Source organism: Anabrus simplex, chromosome 1, assembly GCF_040414725.1.
Source record: "Anabrus simplex isolate iqAnaSimp1 chromosome 1, ASM4041472v1, whole genome shotgun sequence".
In the NCBI taxonomy this organism is placed as follows: Eukaryota; Metazoa; Arthropoda; class Insecta; order Orthoptera; family Tettigoniidae; genus Anabrus; species Anabrus simplex.
Window position 1 is genome coordinate 1419864414 of NC_090265.1, and position 26518 is coordinate 1419890931.

The 26518-nt window shown below is 36.4% G+C and overlaps 1 protein-coding gene across 5 annotated transcripts in view; it reads left to right on the top strand.

Moving 5' to 3' along the window:
- Positions 1–26518, top strand: part of LOC136858376 (synaptic vesicle glycoprotein 2C) — a 277164-nt gene that overhangs the window by 179135 nt on the left and 71511 nt on the right. For 4 of the 5 annotated variants that reach the window (XM_067137872.1, XM_067137876.1, XM_067137873.2 and 1 more), the window contains one exon: positions 18864–18978. In XM_067137872.1, coding sequence (XP_066993973.1) covers positions 18864–18978 — 115 coding nt within the window. Of the gene's footprint in view, positions 1–18863; positions 18979–26518 lie in introns of those variants that run through there. The other variant, XM_067137877.1, reaches the window with a different exon arrangement.

Here is a 26518-nt window from a genome sequence, read left to right on the forward strand (position 1 = left end):
CTACTTCTTGATACAGTTTTGAGAGGATGTTTAATATGTGCTTACGAGTAGACACGAGTATACCTGATTCAAGGTGCCAAATCAATGCCTAAATCCTTTATCTTCTACAATACTGAATGATTGGTTTAAATTTGAATTTACCATCCAGAAAAGATGTGATATGAGGGCTGGCTAGTATTTAAGTACTGTGATAATTATGACAATGATGTCGACGACAACGATGAGGACAATGACCTCAAAATGGAATGAACGGGCATAGACTCTTCCACTGCTGTTTTTTCACTTATTACACTTTAACCATTTCAATTTTTTTGTTGGGATGTTCATGTTCAGTGAAAACAATTTTATGAATTGAGGTGACATGCTACTTCAGGTTGCTAGTGCTGTGAAATTCTCCTCCTTGCGAGAAACTCTTAATACAAATGTTCAAATGGCACAGGTATCACTGACAGTATCCAATTAGAAATAGTTCTGCACTTCACTCAGATTATCCAAAAGTGGTAGATTACAAAATACACTGGCTTCTGTCACTTCAAAACAATAACTGACTTGAAATTTTAAAATAGTAATCTAAAATCAACATCAGGTTTCATGCTAAGGGTGCTGACATTTTTACAACAATAAATAGACCACAGGATTTGTTTACTGAAAGTCTCCATTACTGGTTCTTCTCATAACTAGGTTACTTTTTAGGTGGAACATGGTTTTTCCATAGCCCAAATTGAAAATAAATAATTCTACTAATTAGTGTAATATCACATGCAAAAATATCCTCCTCCAGCTACAATTTGGCATGTTTTATTGCCCTGGTAAATGACTTTTTTTTAAATTGTTTTTCAGATTTACTGGCACCAGAACATGTACAAAAATGTTGTAGTAGAATCAGCAGAGCTATAAACAATTCCAATTTCTTGCTATACCTGCTACTGGTAATGTTGAACCTTATGAGTTGAGATGTGCTCCTCTGACCACTTTAAAATCGGCTACTTGTGGCAAGTTGACAATATTAATTAAAAATGTTAGTATTCTTTTAACATATTCACTCCCATATCCAGCCATGGTTGGATTAGATTTCGTGTGAGTATAAAGCCATATCCAACCTTAGTCGCATTTGAATTCATGCCAACTCTTTATGTTCAAATATATGTTAGATGACACAGTATATCAGTTTGCTGGTAGGTAGTAGGCAGATGAACATTTTACTATGGCTTGGGGTAATTTTCTGCATTATGGGATGTGTGATCTAAATAAACATGTCAGTACTGAAGGCTCTGAAGTGCATGGCTGGAATTCAAATGGTGCTGAATAATGAAATATAGAGTCATGGTAAGTAAAAAAAGAAAAAATCATACTAGATCATCTTGTGAAGGTGTGTACAATCATTGCCATAAGACGTATCTGTGTCGGTGCGACATAAAACAAATAGCAAAAAAAAAAGTGTGTACAAATTTTCAGATTTTTAGATTTTTAGGGTTTATACTATAAGACTGATACTAAATTAAATCCGTGTGTTACATGTTACCTAGTGAGTCAGGGTGGCATCTAAAAATTCACTGGGCTGTATGATTAAATACCCATGGAAGGAGCTGAGAGTGAATGAGTTAACATAGTATCAAAAAGTATCGAGCTCTTCTATAGTACTGTTCAGTACCTCTTGAGTATCAAGGGTATCGAAATCATCAGGAACCCATCTCTGCCTTCTCTGTATCAATGCTAAAAGGTATGGTCTACAATTGTTTGAATTGTTATTAAATGGATGGTCACCTTTGCTGTGTCTTGTGATAGAGGATATCATGAAAGGCAACACAAGGAACTCAAGGTGGTGCAAGCATGAACACAATACTGTTTGCTGTGGTTTGAGAAAAGGAGAAATTGTTTTAAAAAGTTGGTGGTAGGCTGTCACAATTGTAATGACCGCAGGGTTTTGAGTGTTTTGTAGGCATACTTACTGAATTTTTCATTCTATACAACTGACCATGATGTATTCACGACGACAGCTAACATCCAACTGAACATGTGAGTCAACACAGCGCCATCTTATAACAGAGTATACATCACAAATTTAGCACAAATTTTACTTATTTTGGAGCGCTATTTCATGAAAACTACATTTCCAATTTTTTTTTTTTTTTTTTTTTTCAACATATCGTAAGTTAAATACTCTCAGCAATATATGTTCTGCCCAAACACTAAAAGCATCTTAAATTTTTTCTTTCCATGTACCCATTGTCGAGGAACGTAAGTCTACGTTAAAACAACTTGTTACGATAAATTGTTAGAATGGAGAATTAGAATCCATGTGGAGATGTGATGGCAACAATTAATAACAAGATTTTGATTTTGTGATCTTTTTGACAATATAGCTACTATAATTCCCTTACACAAATTACAGATTCTAGAGCTGAAATAAGCACCTAAATTTCCTAAACCAAAATATTTATTTTCTTCAGGAAGCAATCATGTTTCAACGATTAAAAAATTAGGTCTGTGTGCTTGAGCTATAAGGCTCTGCTGTTCTGGCCAGTTATTGTTGTGGATACTTTGTGGATTAATGTATTGAGTCCTAGTATTAAGACACTATTGTTGCATTCAAAATTGTATAGACTTAAGTTTAAACCACTGTAAATATTGAACAAGTGGACTGGTCTGAATTTAAAGTACACCAAAATATATCTCCTTTTGTTCTACGTTTAGAAGAGGTATATAATATTTTGTTGTACATTTAATGCTTCAGATATTTTGACAGGGTCAGGAAAATAATGTTTCTCAACTGTCCACAGACAAACATCCACTTTAAAAATGGGTACAATTAAATCATACCATTCTATTGGAATCAAATATTAATATAACATAGTCCCAAGTGTTCTTAAATCTCTGAAATTGTAGATTTTTGTTTTCATTAATAAAAACCATTGTTATCAATTTTCTCAGCATTTTCTCAGAACCAGTAACTCTGATGAAGTCATATTAAGTGTTGGAATGTTGTGATTTTTACATAAAAATTAAAAAATAAGATGCCATGTGTATATATCTTAACCCTGGAATGGTATGATGCTTAAAACTTACATCATTGGTATGATGTCGTATTTTTTACGATCTTGAGAAAAAACACTTATTTTGGTAAAATGGAAAGGAAAAATCAAAACTTATATAACATATTTTAATTTTACACACTTTTAAAAGATGAAAATACATTGAATATAAAAGAAAATTTTATTGAGGAACAATGTCAAGCATTGTCTAGTCGTCGACGTCACCTAGCAGTTAAGTCCGTCTGAAAAGTTGAAAACAAAATTGAAATTAGTATATTTAATTTTAAAAAATAAATTGTATGTTTAAACAGAGGGCTAAATGATCAAAAAGTTTTGGTAATAGCTCAAAATAAATCTTACTTGCAATGATATGATGTCTTGATGATGCTGCAGTTGATTCAGGCGCTGCAGATTTTGCAGATATCACCGCGGTGCTCCGCGCAGAACGCAGTGTCGCACTTGCTGCAGTAGTTGGCTGTCATTCTTCGCTTTTCAGCTGGGCACAGTTTACAAGTTGTTCTCTTCTTATTCATCCTAGGAAGAGCTGGATCTGCTGCTTCTTTTCGGCCAAGAACACTGAAGACCATACTTCTTAGCTCCCTCGGAAGATTTCTGATAGTCAAGCGCTGTTCTAGCCATGGAAAAACCAACTGTTGATACAACTGATTCAAATAAGCTGATCTTGTCATGGTTTGTTCTTTTCTAGAACTCAAGACCCTGTTCAAAATAATAAGTGAGTTAACTCCTCCGATGTCGATCAAGTCATAAAAAATGCAGAGTGGCCATCTTTTTGTTTTCCTTGCACTAGATCTGACTGAAACCATTTGGTCAAGAGTATCTACTCCTCCTTTGGTCTGGTTGTAATGGTCAATCATAACTGCTTTGCCATCTTGATTCACTCCCTTGTCTTGGTGCATTGTGGAAATAAGGCAAACTACCTTGTTCTTCTTAGCCTTGTGCGATAGAAGTGTTGTCGTGTTGCTGAACAGGTATTTTGCATCACCAATGTCCCTGTTCTTCGTTGATCTCATACTCAAAGGTATTTCTGGTTTGTTTAGGCGGATCGTTCCTAAAAGTGTCAGCTTGTAAGGAGCCTTGAGCAATTCATCAGCCAACGGAACGGTTGTGAACCAGTTATCCATTGTTATGTTGCGGTTCGATCCATGAAATGGAGCCGTTAACTTTTTCACATAGTAGTGGGAAAGAGGGCCTTCGACAGTTGTGTTTTGTTTCCCTAAGTATGGATCAGCAACTAACATATACTTAGAACCAGCATCACAAACCATAACAATTTTTAGCCCATATTTAGCTGGCTTTTTAGGCATATACATTTTGAATGGACATCTGCCTCTAAATGCAAGCAGCTGTTCATCAATGGTGAGATATGGGCCAGCCTCGTAGTTGTCTATGCATGATTTCATGAAAGCTTCCCAAAGGTCCCTTATAGGTGCGAAGCGATCCGTCGCTACTCTCTCAGCTCGGGTAGTTTTGTCATCGAATCTGAGACAATCTAATAAAAACTGGAATCGCTTTTCACTAAAGCAAACTCTGTAAACATTACCACTTACAGAAGGATCAAACATTATTGCTGTATTTAGGCTATTGTCCTTGTGGAGAGCAGAGAATATTAGAATTCCCAAGAGTGCCTTTATCTCTGTGGGAGAGGTTTGACTGTTTGAAAACTGGATTGTTTTGTAGTTGGCTTGCTTTCTCACTATTTCTTCATTTGTATGAGTAACGATTGAGTTCACCATAGTGTCAGTAAAGAACAACTGAAACGCATCTAAAGGGGTTAGAACATCCTTACCGCTGCCTTTAGGCCGTTGTCGGATATTCACAATATTTCTAGGGGTATTTCTTGTACTTACGGTTGGAGGATTTTCAGTCCAGGAATAACCGTTTTTTCCTTTGATTACTTTTGTCGTTCGTTGTGGAGTCGAGCTTGCAGATCCTGAAGAACCAATAATAATAGTAGTAGTAGCAGCAGCAGCAGTATTACTACTATCAGGTCTTGATTCATCAGATAGAGTTGTAACCGATTTTGTCCCACAACTACCAGAGGGACGAGGGGTGTCAGGAACTTGTGTAGTAGTGCTGTGTGGGCCAACCACTCCTGATGTGTACATTGAATTCTTTTCATTTGATGAATGACCACGACGTTTTCTCTTCAATTGTTCATGAAATTCATCATCTGAGGATTCATCTGAGGTTGAAGGTATATAGTCGTCACTCCCAGAGTATGCTAAAATGTTATTTTCTGACTCACTTCCGCTATCTCCTTCATCTTCATCGGTATCAAAACTATCATCATTTAAAAGTTTGTCAATCTCCGATGGTGACAAAGCCATTTATAAAAAAACTAGTAGTCTAAAAACAGCGTAAAACTTGACAAAAACAAATAAAAAGATATACTTAATATAGCCTATGGTACTAATTTTCAACACACTAAGTCAACAACAACAACGACGAATATTTGATCTAACAATTAAACTTAAATTGAAACACAACACTATGCAAAATAGTTACACCATCGGTATGATATCGTAACATTCACGAACTGACGCCAAAAGCTCTAAAACAAGAGCTTCCAGCACGACGGTTGCACGTGCACTGACCTTGTGAGTTAAGTGGGGAAAGACATTGGGAGGGCCGGAAAAGTCCGCGCAGAAACCTGTTCTATGCAATCAAATTTGTGTTACGTTTCGTAAAAATTACGACATCATACCATTCCAGGGTTAAGGAAAACAACATTGAGGTTATGTGTTGGCAACTCAGGTAAATTGAGTCGAGTGGTTTATCTTCGTTTGTTTTGTTCTTTGAACGTTTAAAACTGCTTGGTAAGTGTGATGCTTAGTTGTGGCAAATACAGTAGAGACAATACACGACAATCTGCGAGATATCGAGGGACATCGATTAGAGCTCTATCTAGTGGAGTGACCTGAGAGTTACTGATTCTGTCATAAGAGCACGTGCATTGGTTTGTGAAGTTTTTGGCATTATTTATGCGTTTGCATTAAGTTGACATAAGTAAATAGTAGCGTGTGTCATTTCTTTATATCTCCTCTCAATATAAGTGGAAAGATATGTGCTGTGTTTGGCTGCATTAACTATGAAGTTCAGAAGGATTCGCGATCTTTCTTCCATTTCCCTCGTGACAAAAAAATGTAGGTAAATATTGTGTTTGCATATATATTCTTCAAGTGGCATGAGATTTTTATAGTACTTCTTAACCTTCTGACCTGCACGACCCATATTTTAACTGGCTTAAAATATAATAAGCCCATTTTATTGTATAGCGCAGCAGTTAACCTTCATTACCGATGTGGTGTTGTAGGTGTGATCTGTGAGTTTGATTTAATTCAGGAAAATACATATGCATATGTGTGTGGCTGGTTGTGTTCCAAGTTACCCCATTTGGAATGCTGCAATGCGGTGTCAAGCTGAAGAAAATATGGGTGATTTAAGAAATGTACATATTTTGTTGAAACAATATGATGACGCAAATTTGCTTTACCCTAATGTAATGGCATTATGGAAAGTATTCCTTTTGGGGAAAGTTTGAATGTTTTTGAGGCTAAATTTATAGATTTTCTTCCTGTTAGTAGGCTTCAAGATAAAAGGAAAATTGTCCAGCTCTTAAATGTAAATTAATTGAATCATGTGTGTAAGGAATATGCCGATAATTTTGTTGACAAGTGTTTTAATGTGATGATACAATACTTTTAAATGAGAAAAAAGACAAATCTAGCCGTGAATGTTCAGGCAGGAATGCTAAAGCTAAAAAAGTAATGCATAAATGAAAGATCAAGCCCTTTCACAACAGTCCATCTCACATATTGATTATATGTCCAATTTCAGTCTTTAAATAATAACCTGTTAAATAATTCTTCATTCATTTATCCAGAATTTCTTTAGCAACTTTGAAGTTAATATCTTAGTAACACTTTCTTTCTAGACGTAATTTATTTATCCATTTCCGTATATACATTTCCATTGATATTTGAATTTAGCATGAATTTTCAGGTCACGCCACTAGGAGCGCCACTTGCGACTTGTCTCCCATTTTAACAAGGCTTAATCCGGAAGTGTCACGTATTGTCTCTACTGTATTTGGTTGTGGTCAACAGCTCATAATAAAAGGATGTGAGTGATGAAGCTGGTGTTTCTATGGTATAATCTGATTACCTAAACCGGTGTAATGAGTAGAAATGAAGATATATCAACAGGTTATGGGCCCAGAGCTCCAGAGCGCCAAAACGCTGCAGTATATTCCGGACAATATAAGTTGAAATGGAGTAACGAGAATTAACAGACAAAGCAAGTTGAGACATTATTGACGGGAAAAATGACAACCTTGTGGACCAGTGAAGAAACACTGAATAGAAATGTAGCTAAGCTTACAGTGGAGAACTATTTTTCGTGGGCATTGAAGGTGAAACAAGAGCTGTTTTGGAAGATGTATGGGAATCAGTAATAAGGTATGAGAATATGCCATATTGTCAACTGTCTCAGATAGAAACAAGACGGTAAGCGCAAAACAATGTGATCATGTCAGAGAAAATTTTGAAAGTGACATTGCAGATATTGAATCAGTGAAAAAGGCATGGGGAAAACTGGACGAGTTGTGCAATGACGGAGGGCTAGTGAATGGTGCTATTACCCTGAAACAGTTAACTCATTTTGTGAAGCCCAAGGACATAAGTGTTCAAGAATACTTCGCAAAAATAAATCAACTGTGGAGGAGAACGAGTAAAGCCGGATACGATTTCACAGGTCAACAAGTTGCAGCAATGATCATCAGAAATCTTACTGAGGAATATGCTGGTTGTATACCTTCCTTGGAAGCTGATTTGGCAAAACTGAAAATCTCAAAGGTGAAGGCGAGATTACTCACTGAGGAAAGCAGAAGGAAACTTCAGCAAAAGGGAGGAAAGGCCTACGACAGTGGAAAATACGAGGAGGATGAAGCTCAAGCCATGGTTGTTCAGCAGAAGTGATATACTGTATCAAGAAAGAAGACATGGGACGAGTAAAACAGTATAGTTGCTACAATTGTGGTAAACGGGGACTTGTATCTAAATATTGTCGCAGTACCCAAAAGTGCTTCAATTGTGGTAAGTCAGAACATTATTCTAAAGTATGTCCAATAATGAAGAGTGACGAATCATCACAGGAGAGTAAATCAGTGAATACGAGTGGAAAAGTGGTAAGCTCAGAAATTATACATGTAGTAGATAAAGCAATGAGCATGATAGTTTCTGTAGGAACTGAGAAAATTAAGGATTAGCTGTTCAATTCTTGTGCGTCTCATCATATATGTCCAACAGAGGAGATGTTTATAGACATGTCAACAAATGTAACTGGGAATGTAGAAATAGGAGATAACAGTAAGCTGGATATTAGAGATATAGATAAGGTCAAAGTTAAAATGTTCAACAGGATGGACAATTACATTTACAGATGTGCTGTATGTACCAAACTTGGGTGCAAATTTAATATCAGTTGGTAAGTTAACCAGCAAAGGTTTCAAAGTAGGATTTGCAGGAGAGAAAGCAGTGTTTGTAGATAAGAATAGAGGTGAAACATTGCTTATTGCAAACAGGAGGAATGATGTATATGTAGTACAGACAGAGGGAAGAAATGATATTGTAGCTGTGAGTGATTGTGACCACATAATAGATCAAGAATGTAATAACAATGTAGCATTTAAATGTGTTGGGCAGGTTAGGTTGTGGCATGAGAGATATGGACATGTACATTCTGAAGCTTCGTTTAAATTGCCTATGTTAGAATTGAAAAGGAGTAATGATATTAATACTTGTTCTGTATGCATTCAGGGGAAACTAAGTAACAAGGGAGTACCTAAGTCTTGTGAGCGTAAGGGAGAAAAACCACTTGATGTTGTGCACACTGATGTAGTTGGAAAAATTAGTCCACCAGTTTTAATTAATTAATTAATTTATTTATTTATTTATTTATTTATTTATTTATTTATTTATTTATTTATCTGTTTTGTTTTGTTTTGTTTTGTTTTGTTTTGTTTTGTTTTGTTTTGTTTTGTTTTGTTTTGTTTTGTTTTGTTTTGTTTTGTTTTGTTTTGTTTTGTTTTGTTTTGTTTTGTTTTGTTTTGTTTTGTTTTGTTTTGTTTTGTTTTGTTTTGTTTTGTTTTGTTTTGTTTTGTTTTGTTTTGTTTTGTTTTGTTTTGTTTTGTTTTGTTTTGTTTTGTTTTGTTTTGTTTTGTTTTGTTTTGTTTTGTTTTGTTTTGTTTTGTTTTGTTTTGTTTTGTTTTGTTTTGTTTTGTTCTGTTCTGTTTTGTTTTGTTTTGTTTTGTATGGCAGGGAAAGCTCAATATGTTGTAACTATGATTGATGAATACTCCAGATATAATGTGGCTGTATGTGTGAAAAATAAGGACGAAGTGTTGGAGGTGTTTAATAGGTATCAGGCAAAGGCAGAAAAGTTACATGGTGTAGGGATTAAGGTAGTACAATTTGACAGTGGTACAGAATATACGTGTAGCGGGTTTCAAGCACACTGGCAAAAATGTGGTATTACTCATAGGAGGTCTGTACCATACACTCCACAACAAAATGAATTAGCAGAGAGGCAGAATAGAACGATGTTTGATACTGTTAGATGTCTTTTGATCCAGTCTGGGTTACCAAAAGAATTTTGGGGAGAAGCGGTAATGACTGCAGTGTATTTAAGAAATAGGGGGCCATCCTCATTTTTAGATACTGTATGAACTGTAGTTTAAGAGGAAGTTGGATGAGGAAGAAATAGGTAGATTGAAAGTATTTGGACGTCAGGCATGGGCTGTGAGAGCAGACAGCAGGAAGTTAGATCCCAGAGCAGAGTCATGCGTTATGATAGGGTACGAGGCAGGTACTAAAGATGGATATAGATTATGGAGTCTTGAAAGGAAAAAAGTAATAGTGAGGAGAAGTGTGGTATTTGAGGAGCAGATATTTCCCTTTGAGGTGAAAAGTCCTGGAATTGATATCATAGAAGAGATAAATTACCAAAGGCAGAGGGTAGTGAAACATACTTTTGACATACTGTGCCTTGAAGATCCAGAGATAAAATTAGGGAATGAGTTAGACACAGGGGAGGACGGAGAGGAAACATTGGCTAGTGAGTCAACGACCGGGGAGAAACAACTAGAGGTTGAGTCTATAGCAATACAAGAGCCAGGGAATAATCTGAGAAGGTCAATAAGACAGAGGAAAGGAAAGACTTGTGCAAATTGTAAGGCAGTAATGGAAGTTAGACATGTGAGTGTAGTGGAACCTAGAACAGTTGAGGAGGCTACTTATTTATATCGTATCAGAAGCATACATAAGTTTAAAATTAAAGATAAGGAAAAACATAAAACATAATATAAATACTCCAATGGCGAAGAGCCACATTAAACTATGTAAGCCCAAAACCTTGCAACATCAAGTGCATTTGGCTTCGCTTTAACCAGGTCTTCTGTTGTGCAGCTGAATGGGCATGAACTGCATTGCAGCAAATGGGCTGTGGTCTGCTCTTCTCCACATACACACAAGGTACTGTCCACTTCGAAACCCCATTTCTTCTGGTTTACCTTGCACCGCGTAACACCAGAGCACAGTCTGTTCAGTGCTCTCCGATTCACCCAATCTGTGACATGGCCAGGAGGGAGTTCCTCTTTTGGGGTCATCCATTGACTGATCCTCGTATGTTGACTCCTGACGCGCCATTCTTGAATTCTTGCTTGCTGTGCTGTTCCTGCAAGTGTTTCAGTTACTCTCAAGAAGCTTTTCCTAGACTTAAACCGCTGACGTGGTGGCTCATATCCAAACAAAGGGTGGGCTTCCGATGTCAACACCTTTCTCTTTTCTTTCTTGGCTGCCACTTCACGGCGAATATCGGGAGGTGCTTTCCCTGCAAGGCAATACACTTTTTCCAAAGGTGTAGGTCTCAAACATCCAGTAATAATGTGGCAGGTTTCGTTGAGTGCTACATCAACTGCTTTGGTATGGCAAGATTTGTACCACACTGGGCATGCGTATTCAGCTGCGGAATAGCAGAGCGAAAGGGCAGATGTCCTCACTGTGTCTGGTTGTGCTCCCCAAGATGTTCCAGTTAGCTTCTGCACAATATTGTTTCTAGCAGCCACTTTCTGCTTGATGTTCAAACAATGTTTTCTGTAGGTTAAGGCACGATCCAGAGTGACTCCGAGGTACTTCGGGGTAGGATTGTGCCAAGTGACCTTCAGAGTTCGGGGAGCTTCTCTGTTGTTTAGATGGAAAACACAGGTTTGCGTCTTAGTTGGGTTTGGTGTTAGTTGATTCTTCTTGTAATAGCCAGCAAGAGTGTCTAGAGCTGTGGACAATGTTTGTTCAATCGCCTCGAAGTTAACCCCCTGAGAAGTGATGACACAATCATCAGCATAGATGAAACAATTCGTCCCGGCAGGAAGAGGCTGATCATTTGTGTAAATATTGAAAAGCATTGGTGCCAACACGCTTCCCTGAGTTAGTCCATTCTTCTGTAAAGCCAAGAATCTGATAATTGGACGGAAGCCATGAAAGTGGAGATCAATGAGATGAGAAAGAAGGATGTTTGGGAAATTGTAAAAAGACAAGAAAATATCAAGGTAATTAGTTCTAAGTGGGTGTTTTCATTGAAATATGACAGTGAGGGTAACATTCAGAAATATAAGGCCAGGTTGGTTGTCCAAGGTTTTAAGAGACAGATGAACCTTAGTTATGATGAAACATTTAGTCCTGTAGTAAAGAGTAAAACAATGAGACTGTTAATAGGTATTGCAGTACGTAAAAGTTGGACGGTAGAACATCTAGATGTAACTAGTGCTTACTTAAATAGTGAACTCAGTTGTACTGTATACATGGAACAACCAGAATTGTTCGTAGAAAAAGATGTCCAAAATTATGTATGTAAATTGAAGGAAAGCATCTATGGACTACCTAATTCGAGTAAAGACTAGAATGTTTGTGTTGATGCTGTAATTAGAAGACTAGATTTTAAGAAATATGTCAAAGAACCATGTGTGTATGTAAGGGAGTGTTGTATTATTGACTTGTATGTCAACGACATAATTGTAATAGGTGACAAAGAGGTTGTTAAGTTGGTTAAAATAAGATTGGCAGATTAGTTAGAGATTAAAGATCTAGAGAAAGCAACAAACTTAGTGTCAATAAAAATAGAACAGACGAAAGAAGGGGTTTTGTTGAGTTAAAGTTTGTACATTGACAAATTACTTGCTGATTTTTCCATGAGTGACTGAAAACCAAGTAAGACTATTTTACCAAGTGGGTATTCAGCAGCTGAAAATGATAAGCAGGAATTTGATTGTACCATCTATCGCAGTGCAGTAGGAAGTTTGCTATATTTGTCAAATAATACTAGAGCTGACATTGCATTTGCAATAAGTAAAGTTAGCCAAAATTGTCAAAAAGCTAAGATTAAAGATTGGAAAGAAGTGAAGCATATCACGAGATATCTATGTGGTACTAGAGATTTAAAGTTGTGTTGCAAAAATTGTGAGGAGTCAGTACAAGTGTTCTGTGATGCAGATTGGGGAGGGGATACTAATTCTAGAAGATCAGTGAGTGGGTATGTAACCATAGTGGCAGGGGGAGCAGTATCATGGTGTAGTAAGAAACAGAATTGCATTGCTAGATCTACCATTGATGCTGAATACATGGCAATGGCAGAGGTATCTCGAGAAGTAACTTGGATGAAAGATTTGCTATCAGAGCTAGGGCTGGAAAGCTTTATGGATATACCTTGTAAAGTTTTTGCTGACAATGCAGCAGCAATTAAATTGAGTAAAAACGATAATGTGAGTGAAAGGTCAAAATATACTGACATCATGTACCATGTATGTAGAGAACTAGTAGAAAAGGGGTTCATTGAGTTTGTATATGTAGCATCAGAGAGAAATGCTGCAGATTTGTTCACAAAGAATTTATCAAGCAACAAGCTTAAGAGTTTGTATAAGCTTATAGGATTGCAATGAGAGGATAATTGATTGAAGTGTAGTTTTTATTTTTTGTGAAAAGGGGGGAGTGTTGGAATGTTGTGATTTTCACATAAAAATAAAAAAATAGATGTCATGTGTATATATCGTAAGGAAAACAACATTGAGGTTATATGTTGGCAACTCAGGTAAATTGAGTTGAGTGGTTTATCTTCGTTTGTTTTGTTCTTTGAACGTTTAAATTGCTTGGTGTGTGTGATGCTTAGTTGTGGCCAACAGCTCGTAATAAAAGGATGTAAGTGATGAAGCTGGTGTTTCTATAATTTGATTACCTAAACTGGTGTGATAAGTAGAAATGAAGATATATCAACATTAAGTATCATCACAAGCATTTCAAACAGTGTTTTTATCAAGAACAATTACTGAAAACTTGGATCTATGGATTGATTTTATACTGAATTTTATTTGGTAGAAAAAGTTCACTATTCACTTAACACAGCCATTATGGGGCTGGCCCCACAGTGCTGTCATTTTCACATGACAAACCTCTTACCTTAGAATTTTTCATCACTGATGGAGGAAAAGTCTGATACGTATGTCAGTGGCGACGCATGACATTTTGGAAAGTGTTACCACACTCCTTCTGAGAGTATATCTATCTAAATCATCCACGCCATCTTTATTCCAAGCATTCTTTTCTGAATAAATAGAATACATGGTCAACAGTAGAGTTTATTCATTTTTTCACAACCACATAACCAATCCAGATCTATGTACCATGAGTCACTGCTGTGCCATCAAATGTCTCTGCTACTAACTTTTCACCACACTGAAAATCTTGCAACATTCCAAAGAGATGTTTAGAGAGAGAAACAGGAGAACGGTCACTGCTTACATCACTGAATCTCAAAAATCTCTTGAATTTTGCCTTCAGCACTAACATATCTAAATACAGTTAGGAGATGTGCTCTGTTAGAAACATCTATACTTTCATCCAAAATAACGGAAATAAAGTTTTTCTCAACCTCGTCTTTAATTTTGCCGGTCACAAAAGTAACTATGGCATCAATAATATAATTTTGAATATCAGGTTAAAGTCCTGAGAAAACTGTAGATGTTTCTAAGTGGTGCCAAAATGTCATCTTTCTAAGCAATTAATGCTAGTAACTCTCCCTGAATTATCTCTGTTATCAGATTCTTCAGTTTCTTGATGATCACTGAAAGGTAATCCTTGCTTTGAAAGAAAACACACAGTATCTATTAAAATGCTGCTGATACAGTATATGTTATTTTTTACTAGCTCATTATGCTCGTTAACTTTCTTTCTGTGAGCTCTACTCTATTCTGGACCTTCCAAACTGAATCGTATCGGCAACAGTGTGATGTGTGCTTGAGACACGTCATGGCGTCTCTTTAAAACTTCAAAACTATATAAACTTCCACACCATCTTTATTCCAAACATTCTTTCCTGAGGAAAATGGAACACAGGCCAACAATACAGTTTATTCATTTTTGCACAACCACGTAACCAATCCAGATATATGTATCACGAGTCATGAAAATATCGTACTGTTCTTTTCGATTCGTTGACTAAATTTTTAAGAGAAGGCATGGGTGCACCTTTTTCAATTATATTTTTCTTTTCTTCAGAAGTTTTTTGTTTTTTGCTATTTGCTTTATGTCGCACCGACACAGATATGTCTTATGGCGATGATGGGATAGGAAAGGCCTAGGAAGTGGAAGGAAGTGACCGTGGCCTTAATTAAGGTACAGCCCCGGCATTTTTTCCTGGTGTGAAAATGGGAAACCATGGAAAACCATCTTCAGGGCTGCCGACAGTGGGGCTCGAACCTACTATCTCCCGATTACTGGATACTGGACGCACTTAAGCGACTGCAGCTATCGAGCTCGGTTCAGAAGTTCTTAACGAAAATGGCATGTTCATTAAGCTTTCTATTATACATGAATATTCTGAGCCTGCAAACTCACTTATTTTCGAGGTGGAAGTGACAGCACTCATTTTAATGTTTAATACGATGTGCAGTCCTATAGGCTATCCTTACCTAACATAAATTAAATATAAATTCACACTTTAACAAGAAAAGTCACATTGTATTATAATAGAAAACAATAACAATAATATAACAATGCTCTGTTGAGCACGGCAGAAAGAATGGACAGAACAGCTCAGCACCGATGTTATACAGCTACAGTAACGTTTCCACTTTCCATTGTGGTAACTTGCCAAGAGAATGTAGCAAGATACATCTCTACGTTGAGGGGAAAGAGGCCTTGCTTGGCGCAGGTGCAGTATTACTCACCTAGCTGTTAGAAGAGATTCAAAGCGTAACCACTGCACAGAGTTGATAACAGCCTCTCCGTGCTCTCATTCAGCTTTGACAGTGCAAAGTCTCCTGCAATGGAGTTCTCAGATGAAGAAACAAGAATATTAAACATTGGTATTAAAGAATATTTGATTTTTATATTTTCAAACTATTACCAGTGGTAACAGTGGATACTAGCATGCTTCGCCACTGGTTCGTATGTAGTCAAGATGCCACTGAAGTCACTGTTTTCAGAAGGAGAAATAGCAGTGATTTTGAATGTGATTTGTTTCATTACATGTGAAGGTTTTAAAATAAATGATAATAGACATCCTGTTTACAGAAGGATTCAGAATGTCTGGGAATCTTGTATGGGTCTGTGAAGACGATCAGAGCATCAGTTAAATAAGATTTAGAGAATCAGGTGCTTGTACCTGGGAAGAGACTGCATATAATGAAAGGGTGCTCCATCAACACTTTAGATGAATTTACTCTTGGATTAACTTAGAGAAGTAGACATGATTTTTATTTTAAAAGACTTTACCTACAATTTAAAACCTTTGAAGAACAGCTGTTAAAAAACGTGAGTGATTTCCCAGAAATATCTTGTTCTACGCTTAAAGTACAGTCATTTTTAAAATATATGGGTAGGGGATAGGGGAGGGGGCTGTTCCACTGGGTTTTCATGACAACGTTCCTTGGTGCACATCTGATTTTGGTTGAATTGAAAGCCAGTTTTATTTACAATCGGCCGATGATTATTACAGTAATAGATGATTGGCATTGTAGTGGGCAATTAACAAATTGAAACCGATTACTGTAACTCATTTCATCTTTCTGCTTTCTTATTGATATTATTTATTACAAACTAAATTATCTGGCTTGTCACTTAGGACATGGACGGATAGCCTGAGCTTATGTCTCAATACCATACATTTGGTAATTTTGAAAATTTTTTATATTATGCAAGTTCTGTCCTAATTACCCTAAGTCTACCGCAACCGTACCATTGGATGTTAGATTTCCTATTCAATAAGAGGAACATCATGGGTCATAATTTATATTCTGAAATCAATATGAAGCAACTTTAGAACTTCTCATACTTTCAACCTACACTTTTTCCATAACTGTCTTAGGACAATCATTGTGGTTTCATCATCTTAGACACAGAGAAAGCTCTCTAATGGTATACCATATAAGGGTTTGGATTTGGCATTTAGGAAGTCAAATCACCAACTTTTCAAAAAAAAAAGTTTGCAAATTTTCACTGTTTGCCGACAGCAGTACAGAGTATAGCACAGTATCAGAACTGTACGAGGCAACACAGCATTCTGAGGCCAGCTCCATCGTCACTGTGTTTAATTAAACAGTGGGCATTCTCTTTCTCTAACAAATAAAATTCAGTATAAAATAACTCATGAATCTAAGTTTTTGGTAGTTGTTATTTACAAAACCACTAACTGGAGCGCTTGTAACAATGCTTAAAATGACTTCATCCAAGTATCCAGCACTAAGAAAATTGCTCTTCACTAAACTGATAACATTCATTAAATATAAGAACAGTTCTAAAATTCAAAAATTTACTACAAAGACTTGGAGCTATGTTCTGTTAAAATTTGGTTATGTTATCTACCAATCAATCAGCCACTCCTGATCTACATTTAGGGCAGTCGCTCAGGTGGCAGATTCCTATCTGTTGTTTTCCTAGCCTTTTCTTAAATGATTGCAAAGAAACTGGAAATTTATTGAACATCTCCCTTGGTAAGTTATTCCAATCCCTAACTCCCCTTCCTATAAACAAATATTTTCTCCAATTTGTCCTCTTGAATTCCAACTTTATCTTCATATTGCGATCTTCCCTACTTTTAAAGACACCACTCAAACTTATTCGTCTACTGATGTCATTCCATGCCATTTCTCCACTGACAGCTTGGAACATACCACTTAGTCAAGCAGCTTGTCTCCTTTCTCCCAAGTCTTCCCAGCCCAAATTTTACAACATTTTTGTAATTCTACTCTTTTGTCGGAAATCACCCAGAACAAATTGAGCTGCTTTTCTCTGGATTTTTTCCAGTTCTTGAATCAAGTAATCCTGGTGAGGGTCCCATAAACTGGAACCATACTCTAGTTGGGGTCTTACCAGAGATTTTATGTCCACTCCTTCACATCCTTACTACAACCCCTATATACCCTCATAACCATGTGCAGAGATCTGTACGCTTTATTTACAATCATATATATGTGATTACCCCAATGAAGATCTTTCCTCATATTAACACCTAGGTACTAACAATGATCCTCAAAATGAACTTTCACCCCATCAATTCAGTAATTAAAAATGAGAGGACTTTTCCTATTTGTGAAACTCACAACCTGACTTTTAACCATCTCACAACATTATCGAGGTCATTTTGCAGTTGCTCACAATCTTGTAACTTATATATTACTCTGTACAGAATAACATCATCTGCAAAAATTCTTATCTCTGATTCCAATTATTTACTCATATCATTTATATACTTAAGAAAACATAAAGGTCCAATAATACTGCCTTGAGGAATTCCCCTCTTAATTATTACAGGGTCAGATAATGCTTCACCTATTCTAATTCTCTGAGATCTATTTTCTAGAAATATAGCCACCCATTCAGTCACTCTTTTTTTCTAGTCCAATTGCACTCATTGATGCCAGTAGTCTCCCGTGATCTACCCTATCAAATGCCTTGGATAGGTCAATCGTGATACAGTCCATTTGAGCTCCTGAATCCAGGATATCTGCTATATTTTGCTGGAATCCTACAAGTTGAGCATCAGTGGAATAACCTTTCCTAAGATGAGAAAGTTTGATTGCATGTGTTTTTAAAGTGAAGGTCGAAGAACACTTTTTTCTTTTTTTCTTTTTCAATCCTGTCAAAATATCTGAGCTGAGCTCTCTTAAATTAACAGAAGATCTGTTTCATCTATTCTGTTGGCTGTGAAAAGATGCATTCAACTACACTACATTTTACTAAGGTAAACCTCACAGACTCCAACTTCACAATTATCTTAATGCTTCTAGATTGTTAACACAGTAGAGATTTCCACCCATTCAATACTAAGATGTATTTACAATATGTACATTCTCGATTGTTAGTATTTGGGAAGTATCATCATCAAGCATGTAAATTTTGCCTTCCCTTGACTATACTTATTGAAACCCTTTAGCTCGCAAGTCTTAAGCTGTCTTTAAAAGACCATTAGTATGGAGAGTTGGGTGATCATTAATGTATATTGTATGGTTTGAAGCATTAACGCCAATTATAGACATCGATAGTTGAGAATCTAAGGAAAGTCAAAAGAAGTTTATTGGAAAATAAAATTAATTATCTTCTAATAATAAGCGCCAGTCAAAATGTAACTAAAAACTTGAGATATGCATAAGTATTTCACTTTTTTTTAATTCCATTGATAAGAAATTAGAATAAATAAATATAGTTAAGTATATTTAAATGCTACTCACATTAAATAAAGTATTTTCCATGTTTTGTTTGTTTATAGTTCTTGACTGAAGACCGAATATATCTGAATTCAATCATTGTTGGGGCAACTTCTGCATTGTGTTACTCAAGTGCAGGTTATCTTGTGAATGTTCTGGGAAAGCGATACCTTATGAGTAAGTAGTATTTTATTTTACTAGCTGTTACCCTCTGGCAGAAAATAATTTCCATTTTAAGCGCACACTCCTTTTAAAAACTGAAACTATTAATTAGACAATGAATGAAGTCTATGAAGTGAATAAAGGATGATAGAATATCCATGGCGCTAACTGTTTTGCTGTAGAGGGTGAGAGAAGTGGAGGGAGCCCTGAAAGTGTTTGTAAATATTTCATTTGCTGTGGTTTCCAATACTGCATGCTGAAAGGCATATTTTCTATAGTGAAAAATGCCATATGTGCAGTAAAAATTGAGTAAAGAATTACAAGAGTGGTGAAGTTGATTCCTTTTACAACAGTAGATACTTTGATATAGAATAAGTCATTTTGTTTGTATACTGGGTCCCACATAGAATTTTTAACATCATACAGGAATTTATAGTAAGTTTGACTTCATAACTTTGCAACTATAGGGAGGCACTCAATGAACAAGACCACCACAAGCAGATACAAATAAAAAATAAAATAAATAAGAAATGAACTAATGCAAAGGTCTTTACTTACTCTTGTCTTTTAGAGTAGGTGCTGAAAATTACCTCCTTGTGGTTCAGTGCACTGTTGTGCATGCCTTGACATGTCATACGTTTTATGCAACTCGGCGACATCAGTTCTCAAAATTTCATTATAAATATTGTCCTTCAGCACTTCTAATGTCTTTGGGATTATCTGCATACACTTTTCTCTTCACACTATCCCACAGATAAAAGTCACAAGCAAATAGGTCCAGCAATCATGACAGCCATAGTATTTTTCTGGAAGTCCTTTCTTCTGTGAATCTTTCATGAATTCATAAGATTGATTCATATGAAGTGTTGGAAGATAGCATACGAGCGTTCAAGGGGCATCAACTATGCATAAAATTCCTCAAAATTTCCCATATACACATCAGTGTTTACTGTTGTTTCAAAAAGTAATAGGGCCCACAAACCGACTTGCAGACACAGCACACCACACTCTGATATTTTTACTGTGAAGAATTTCTTCATGAATCCTATAGGGACTGTTTGCTGACCAGTATCTGTTGTTCTGGAACTTAACATCTCCTGCCAGATGGAACCATTCACAATTGTTTAAGGTAGCCATGTGCAGTAATACACACGTTTAGCCTTGTCTTCCTCCTTCAGTTCTTTGACACGTGTCATTCTGTTGGGCTTCACCTCTATATGTGACGCTGTCCACCTTAAGTTTCATGACAAAATTTTATGCTACGAAGGAAAAAGGCAGGAAGGGCAAGAAATACTGATTTTTAGTTTTGAGCACATTTGCTAAGCTGATCCTTGAACTATGTAATAAAAAGAGTGACAGTGATGTAACCATACAAAAAAGTCTTCAAAATAACCTTGGAAACAAGCTGTTTCGTCTAACAAAACCATACTTTAAGTTGCAATGGGAATTTAACATTTGCATCTTCAGGTACGGTTCCTTCAAATTTCTTAGTATCATGCTTTAACTGGATAGTTAAGTGATTAACTCTTACTGTGGTCTTTTTTTTTTTTTTACCCTGTGTTCCAACATAATATTATCGATACGACATCATGTTTCCTCTATTTTATTATTTATAGAATCCATTTACTGACTTATTTTATCAGTTAGGGCTCTATGAGTTTCATTATTCCGCTGAACTATCACCATACCAATGGTTATGCAAATTTCATTGTTTTCAATCCTCATAGCATCAATCTGTTGACCTATTCCACAGATGGTTTTTACAGATTTCATTGTTCTGTTGAGCTTTCTCCTGACTGATACTTGTACAAGTTTCTCTATTCTGCTGAGCTATCTCCTCGCTAATAGTTTTACGGGGATTCATTATTTTTGGCTTTCATAATGCCCATCTGTTTAGTTACCTCAGTCAGTAACTGTCTCAGATCTCTCTCTCTTTGTGTACAATCAATTTTATTTTAGAAGCATTTCATTATCATATTTCTCAACACCAGAAATGAATAAAATTAAATTAAACCCCTGTCATTTATTAGGAACCCAATTAACAAAATAATGATGGCCATTAAAAGAATTAAAAGATAGCTGTACAATATTAATCATCAAAGATTGTTAAAACTCAAACATGTCATTGTATCCATTCATTACTATTATACATCATTCCATCAAGTCATGCATATTAGCTGCCCATTATGTCCTTCCATCAAAACCTAACACACTCTTACTAACAGCATGTCCATTAAAATAATCAGTCTTGTGAATACTGCAAAAGATAAGACCATATGTATATTCAAGGTATCACAGATGGGCACACCAGTTATATAATCATAATGCAATTATATCAGAGAGAGATTGAGTGGATGTATAAGGATAAACAATACTGAATGTTGACACAATTTTATCAAATAGAGCACAGATTTATTAATTAATTATCCTGCCATCCTAAATAACTATGAAAATAGAAAATGGTCTCTAACAAAAAATCGCCAATTAATTACAATTAAATTGAAATAACAAATAACGTTGTTCAACCTATTCAATACAAGTAAATAAGAAATGTAGTGTTAAATTCTTATTTAATTATAAGCAGAAGCGGTACCAGTTTCGGCCACCAATCTGGGTCATCATTAGCCGAATAAAAATACAAAAACAATGCATAGGAAAACAAGAAATTAAAGGATGAGTCTTTCACAAGAAGCAATATAAGATAATGGGGATTAGCACTGTGCAATTTTAAATCATAAAATCTAGAAGAAGTAGGTCAGTCACTTATATGAAGTAAGTGAAGAGTAGCACAACACAAGCAATGTTCAGCACTGTGCCTCAAAATGTTTACGAGAAGAGGTAAACAGTTAAGTGAGCCAGCCTGCATATACTATCAGGCCAAAGTCACAACACAATTGAATAAATATGAAGTCCCAAAATTGTGTAGAAGTCGAAGACGAGTCACTTGATTGAAGCAAGATGCTAGCTCCTGAAGATCAGCGCAGCATACTCAATGTCTGGCACTGTGCTTTCAAATGCCGACGAAACTCGGTGAATAACTTAATGATCCAGCCTGTAATTGTTTCGGTTGCAAAATATATATATAATATAATTTAATATAATTTAATATAATTTAATATAATTAAAGTATGTAACTAGGATCTAGGATCTAGTTACATACTAGGAGCTTCAAAGACTAAGGGAGTAAAGCCCAAAAGAAAATCCTCAAATGTGTTAGGCTTAGCAGGTCAGCAGATTATTAAATTGGTACTTGCTTTCAACTATAATACAAGCCTCAGATGGAAGTTTAAAAATGGAAATGGAATTGACAAGTCTCTGGCTATAGTTGCACAGTATGATGGTAATACTGATGTTCGTGCAAGTGTTAGATCAGAGAACAAAACCAGATTTGGAACAATAAATATTTTAACAATGAATGGGAAGGAAAATCAATTGATTGACCTAATGGAGAGACGAATACTCAACATCCTGGGATTAAGTGAAGTAAAATGGAAAGGAAAGAGAATGAAGAAACTAAGAAAGGGGTACACCTTGTGCTGGATGGGTAATAGTAAAGAGAAAAGAAATGAAGTGGGATTTATAGAGAATCAGAATGTTAAACCAATAGCTAAAGTTGAGTATTTCTAAATGAAAGAATTATAATAATGCACAGGCATGTAAACAAGGAACTACTGGAGATAGTACAGGTGTATGCTCCACAGACAGGATGTAGCGTGGAAGAAAACGATTTCCTCAATGAACTGGAAACACATATTGTTGGAGATGGGATCATGATAATGGAAGATCTGAATGCACATGTGGGAACTGATAGAATGGGATATGACAATGTTCTGAGCCCACATGGGTATGGTGATAGAAATGAAGATGGGGAGAAACTGTTAGACTTTTGTATCAGAAATAACCTGATAATAAAGAACACATGGTTTATGAAGAGCAATAGCCATAAGATCAGCTGATATAGTTGGGATGGACAGTATGGAACACTCATCGATTTTATAATAACAGACAGAGAATGGGGAAGATACATCATGAATACGAAGATAATACCCTGTGAAAGTATGGAAGGTGATCATAGATTATTAATTGAGGAATTAAAACAAGTAAATATCCCTAAAATTGTACTAAAGAAGAAACCAAAGATCACGATTTGGGAATTTGAGGAGGAGGATAAAAGAATGGCATTCCAAGATTGGATAAAAAAGGCAGTTGCCTAACATGGAAATACGAAGTGGAGAAGAAGAGTGGGACAATTTAAGACAGACATTTGTGGAAGCAGCGTTTGAGGTATGCAGGAAAACAAAAGCAAGGTCCACGGTGGTGGACAGAAAAAAATAAAATAAAAGAAAGTAACAAGGTGAAGAAAGAAATGGATAAGGAAAAGCAAAAAACATATCAGAGGGATGAGAATAAGATAGAAAGGTTACACGTGGAATACAAAAGACTGAAACTACAAGTAAAGAGAAGTATCAAGGAAGAAAAGGAGAAATGTTGGGGAGAGTTATGAACGAAATTGAGCAAGATAGTCGAGGAAATCAGAAACTATTATACAGAGTAATAAAATAGAAAAGAATAAATCAAGAAAAAATGAAGGCATTAGAGAGAGAAGATGGATCCATAGTACATGACTAAAAGGGTCTTCAGAAGGTGATGGCAAAATATTTTGAAAATACTTTATAATTAGGATGACTGCTCGGAAGAAGAAGGAGATAAGAAAATAGAAATAATAGGTGGAGAAAAAGAAGAGAACCCCATAACATGGTTGGAACTTGAAAGGGCAGTGAAAGCAATGCCCAAATGTAAAGAAAGTAAGTGGAAAAGACAAATTCAATGCTGATATGATTAAGGCCGCAAGAAGCAGTGGACTACAGTGGTTATACCAAGCCCTCAATGCCATATGGAAGGATGAAAGGATACCTGAAGATTGGCAACAAGGAAGCATTGTACCATTGTTCAAAAAAAGGAAACAGAAAGAAATGTGAAAATTATAGAGGTATAACCCTATTATCACATGGGCTAAAAATAATAGAGAAAGTCATAGAAAAAAGACTGAGGGATATAATAGAAACACAGTTAGAGGAAGAACAATGTGGCTTTAGACCAAATAGATCAACAATACACTTGATATTTGCAGTGTGAACAATAATGGAAAAACATCTGGAAAGGAACAAGGAAATCATCTTCATATTTTTGGATTTGAAAAAAATCTTATGATACAGTTAAGAGAAAACATGTACAGGAATATCTACAGAAAAGGAATGTAACAAAATCATTAATTAACAAGATAAAAGATGTTGTATCATGAGAATAAAAGCAGTGTTCAAGTGGGGAGTGGTGACTCTGAAACATTTTATACAAAGAAAGGTAGGAAGCGCACTGTCACCATTGTTGTTTATTTTATTGATGGATGAAATCATAAAACGTATAAAACGTGTATCAGTAGTGATGAAGTGAATGCTTTGGTATTTGCAGATGATGTGGTGATTTGGGGAAAGGGAGAAAAGGAAGTACAAAGGAAACTGGACATTTGTTGAAATGGAAACCTGAAGGAGGTTGGAATGGTAATTAGTATAAAGTAAACTGTAGTCATGCACAGTGAAAAAGAGAAAAAGAGAAGCCAAGTGAACATTGACGGAGAATGGTTAGAGAATGTAGAACAGTTTACATATCTGGGTAGCATTATTAGTGAGTGTAATGAAATCAACCCTGAAATTAATAACAGACTAAGTAAAGGTACAACATTTTATCATCAAGTCAGAGAGCTTTTATGGGATTACAAAGTACCCAACAGAACAAAATTAACATTATACCAGGGTCTAGTCATAAGTCATGGCAACTACTTTTTTTCTCATGAACAGGAGACAACACGGACAATCTAAGATATGCATTTGGAAATATAGGGCATGTACTTATGCATAGTGCCTGAAGAAAAATTCTGACTTCAGGAGATTCTCGTAGGAAAGTGACAGAACACAGGCCAACATTGTTTTATTATGGTATAGACAGCAAATACACAAGACTACGTACAAAGGACAGGTCTCCACTGGTTACAGACCTTTGAAATAATCACCCAAAGTTTCCACTGTGTGTTGCCAGCATTGGGGCAGGTGCTGAATACCATTCACTGCATGTGTATCACTTACATGTGACACTTCTCTCCGAAATGCTGTTATGATGTCCTCTTTGTTAGCAAACCATTGTCCGCGTAATGGCTTCCTGACTTTAGGAATTAGATCATAGTCACATGGGCTCAGATCAAGCGTATAAGGCGGGTATGGAAGAACCTCCCATGCCCACCATTGTAAGCAAGGCTGAACGATGGCTGCTGTGTGAGTTGTCGTGTTATCGTGTAGAACTATGGCGTTGTCCAAAAGATCTGGATGTTTGGTTCACACTGCTTGGTGCAATTGGTACAACGAAAAGGAGTTGTAATAAACTGCTTTGACAGTGTGCCCCTCATGCACTGGATGACACACAAGAACACCTTGAACATCGTATGCCAGGACTGCCATAACCTTATTGGGCAACTGATTTTGTCGAACCTTGTGTCTCCGTGGTGACCCCTGACGATGCCATTCACTTGACTGTCTCTTCAGTTCAGGTTCATAAGCACGTGCCCATGTTTTATCAACTGCAATAATGTGATTCAACATGGCTTGTCCTTGCTGAAACCTCTCCAGATTGATGCAACATGTTTCGTAACAAGTCCACTTCCGTACCTCAGTTAAGTGACGTGGCACCCACTTGCACAAAGTTTACGCATCTGTAGGTCCTTGTGTAAAATGCGCCGTATTGTTGCCGCTGGTATTGCTGTATGTTCTTGCGATTCCGCTAGAGTCCAGCGCCTGTCCTCATGTAAACACTGATCGATCACCATTATCCGTACATCTTTGTCCATGGACACTGGACGGCCTGGGCAAAGCAAATTGGCAGTTAATACTCTACCCCGTTTGAACATTTCCCACCACCTCACCACTGTTCTGTAGGGCATGGCATGCACACCTAATGCTTTCCACAGCTCTGCATGGCATTGGCATGCATTTCTGCCGCGGAGAATTGCTATTTTAATATATGATCGTTGCTCCTGCTTGTTGACTTCCATTTTGTGACGTTCACACACTGAACTTGGGGGCATGCTTAGACCCACACTGTTGTTTACATACATCATCTAGTGGAATCATATGCAAGTACATACCGTACGTTTCCAAATGCCTATCTTAGATTTTCCGTGTTGTCTCCTGTTCGCGAGAGAAAAAATAGTTGCCATGACTTATGACTCGATCTATGTATACACAGTATTTCATATCAATTGTAACATACGGACCAGAAACGCTGGTAACTAATAAGAGACAAGATAGGAAGATCCAAGCAGTAGAAATGAAACTTTTATGAACATCAGTTAAAAAGACAAGAAGAGATAGAATCCTAAATATTAAAATCAGAGAAGAGCTAAATATATGTTAGTACAGAACATACAGAAAGCAAGACTGAGATGGTTTGGACATGTAAAAAGAATGGGAAAGGAACAGGTAGCAAGAAGGGAATTGGAAAGAGAAGT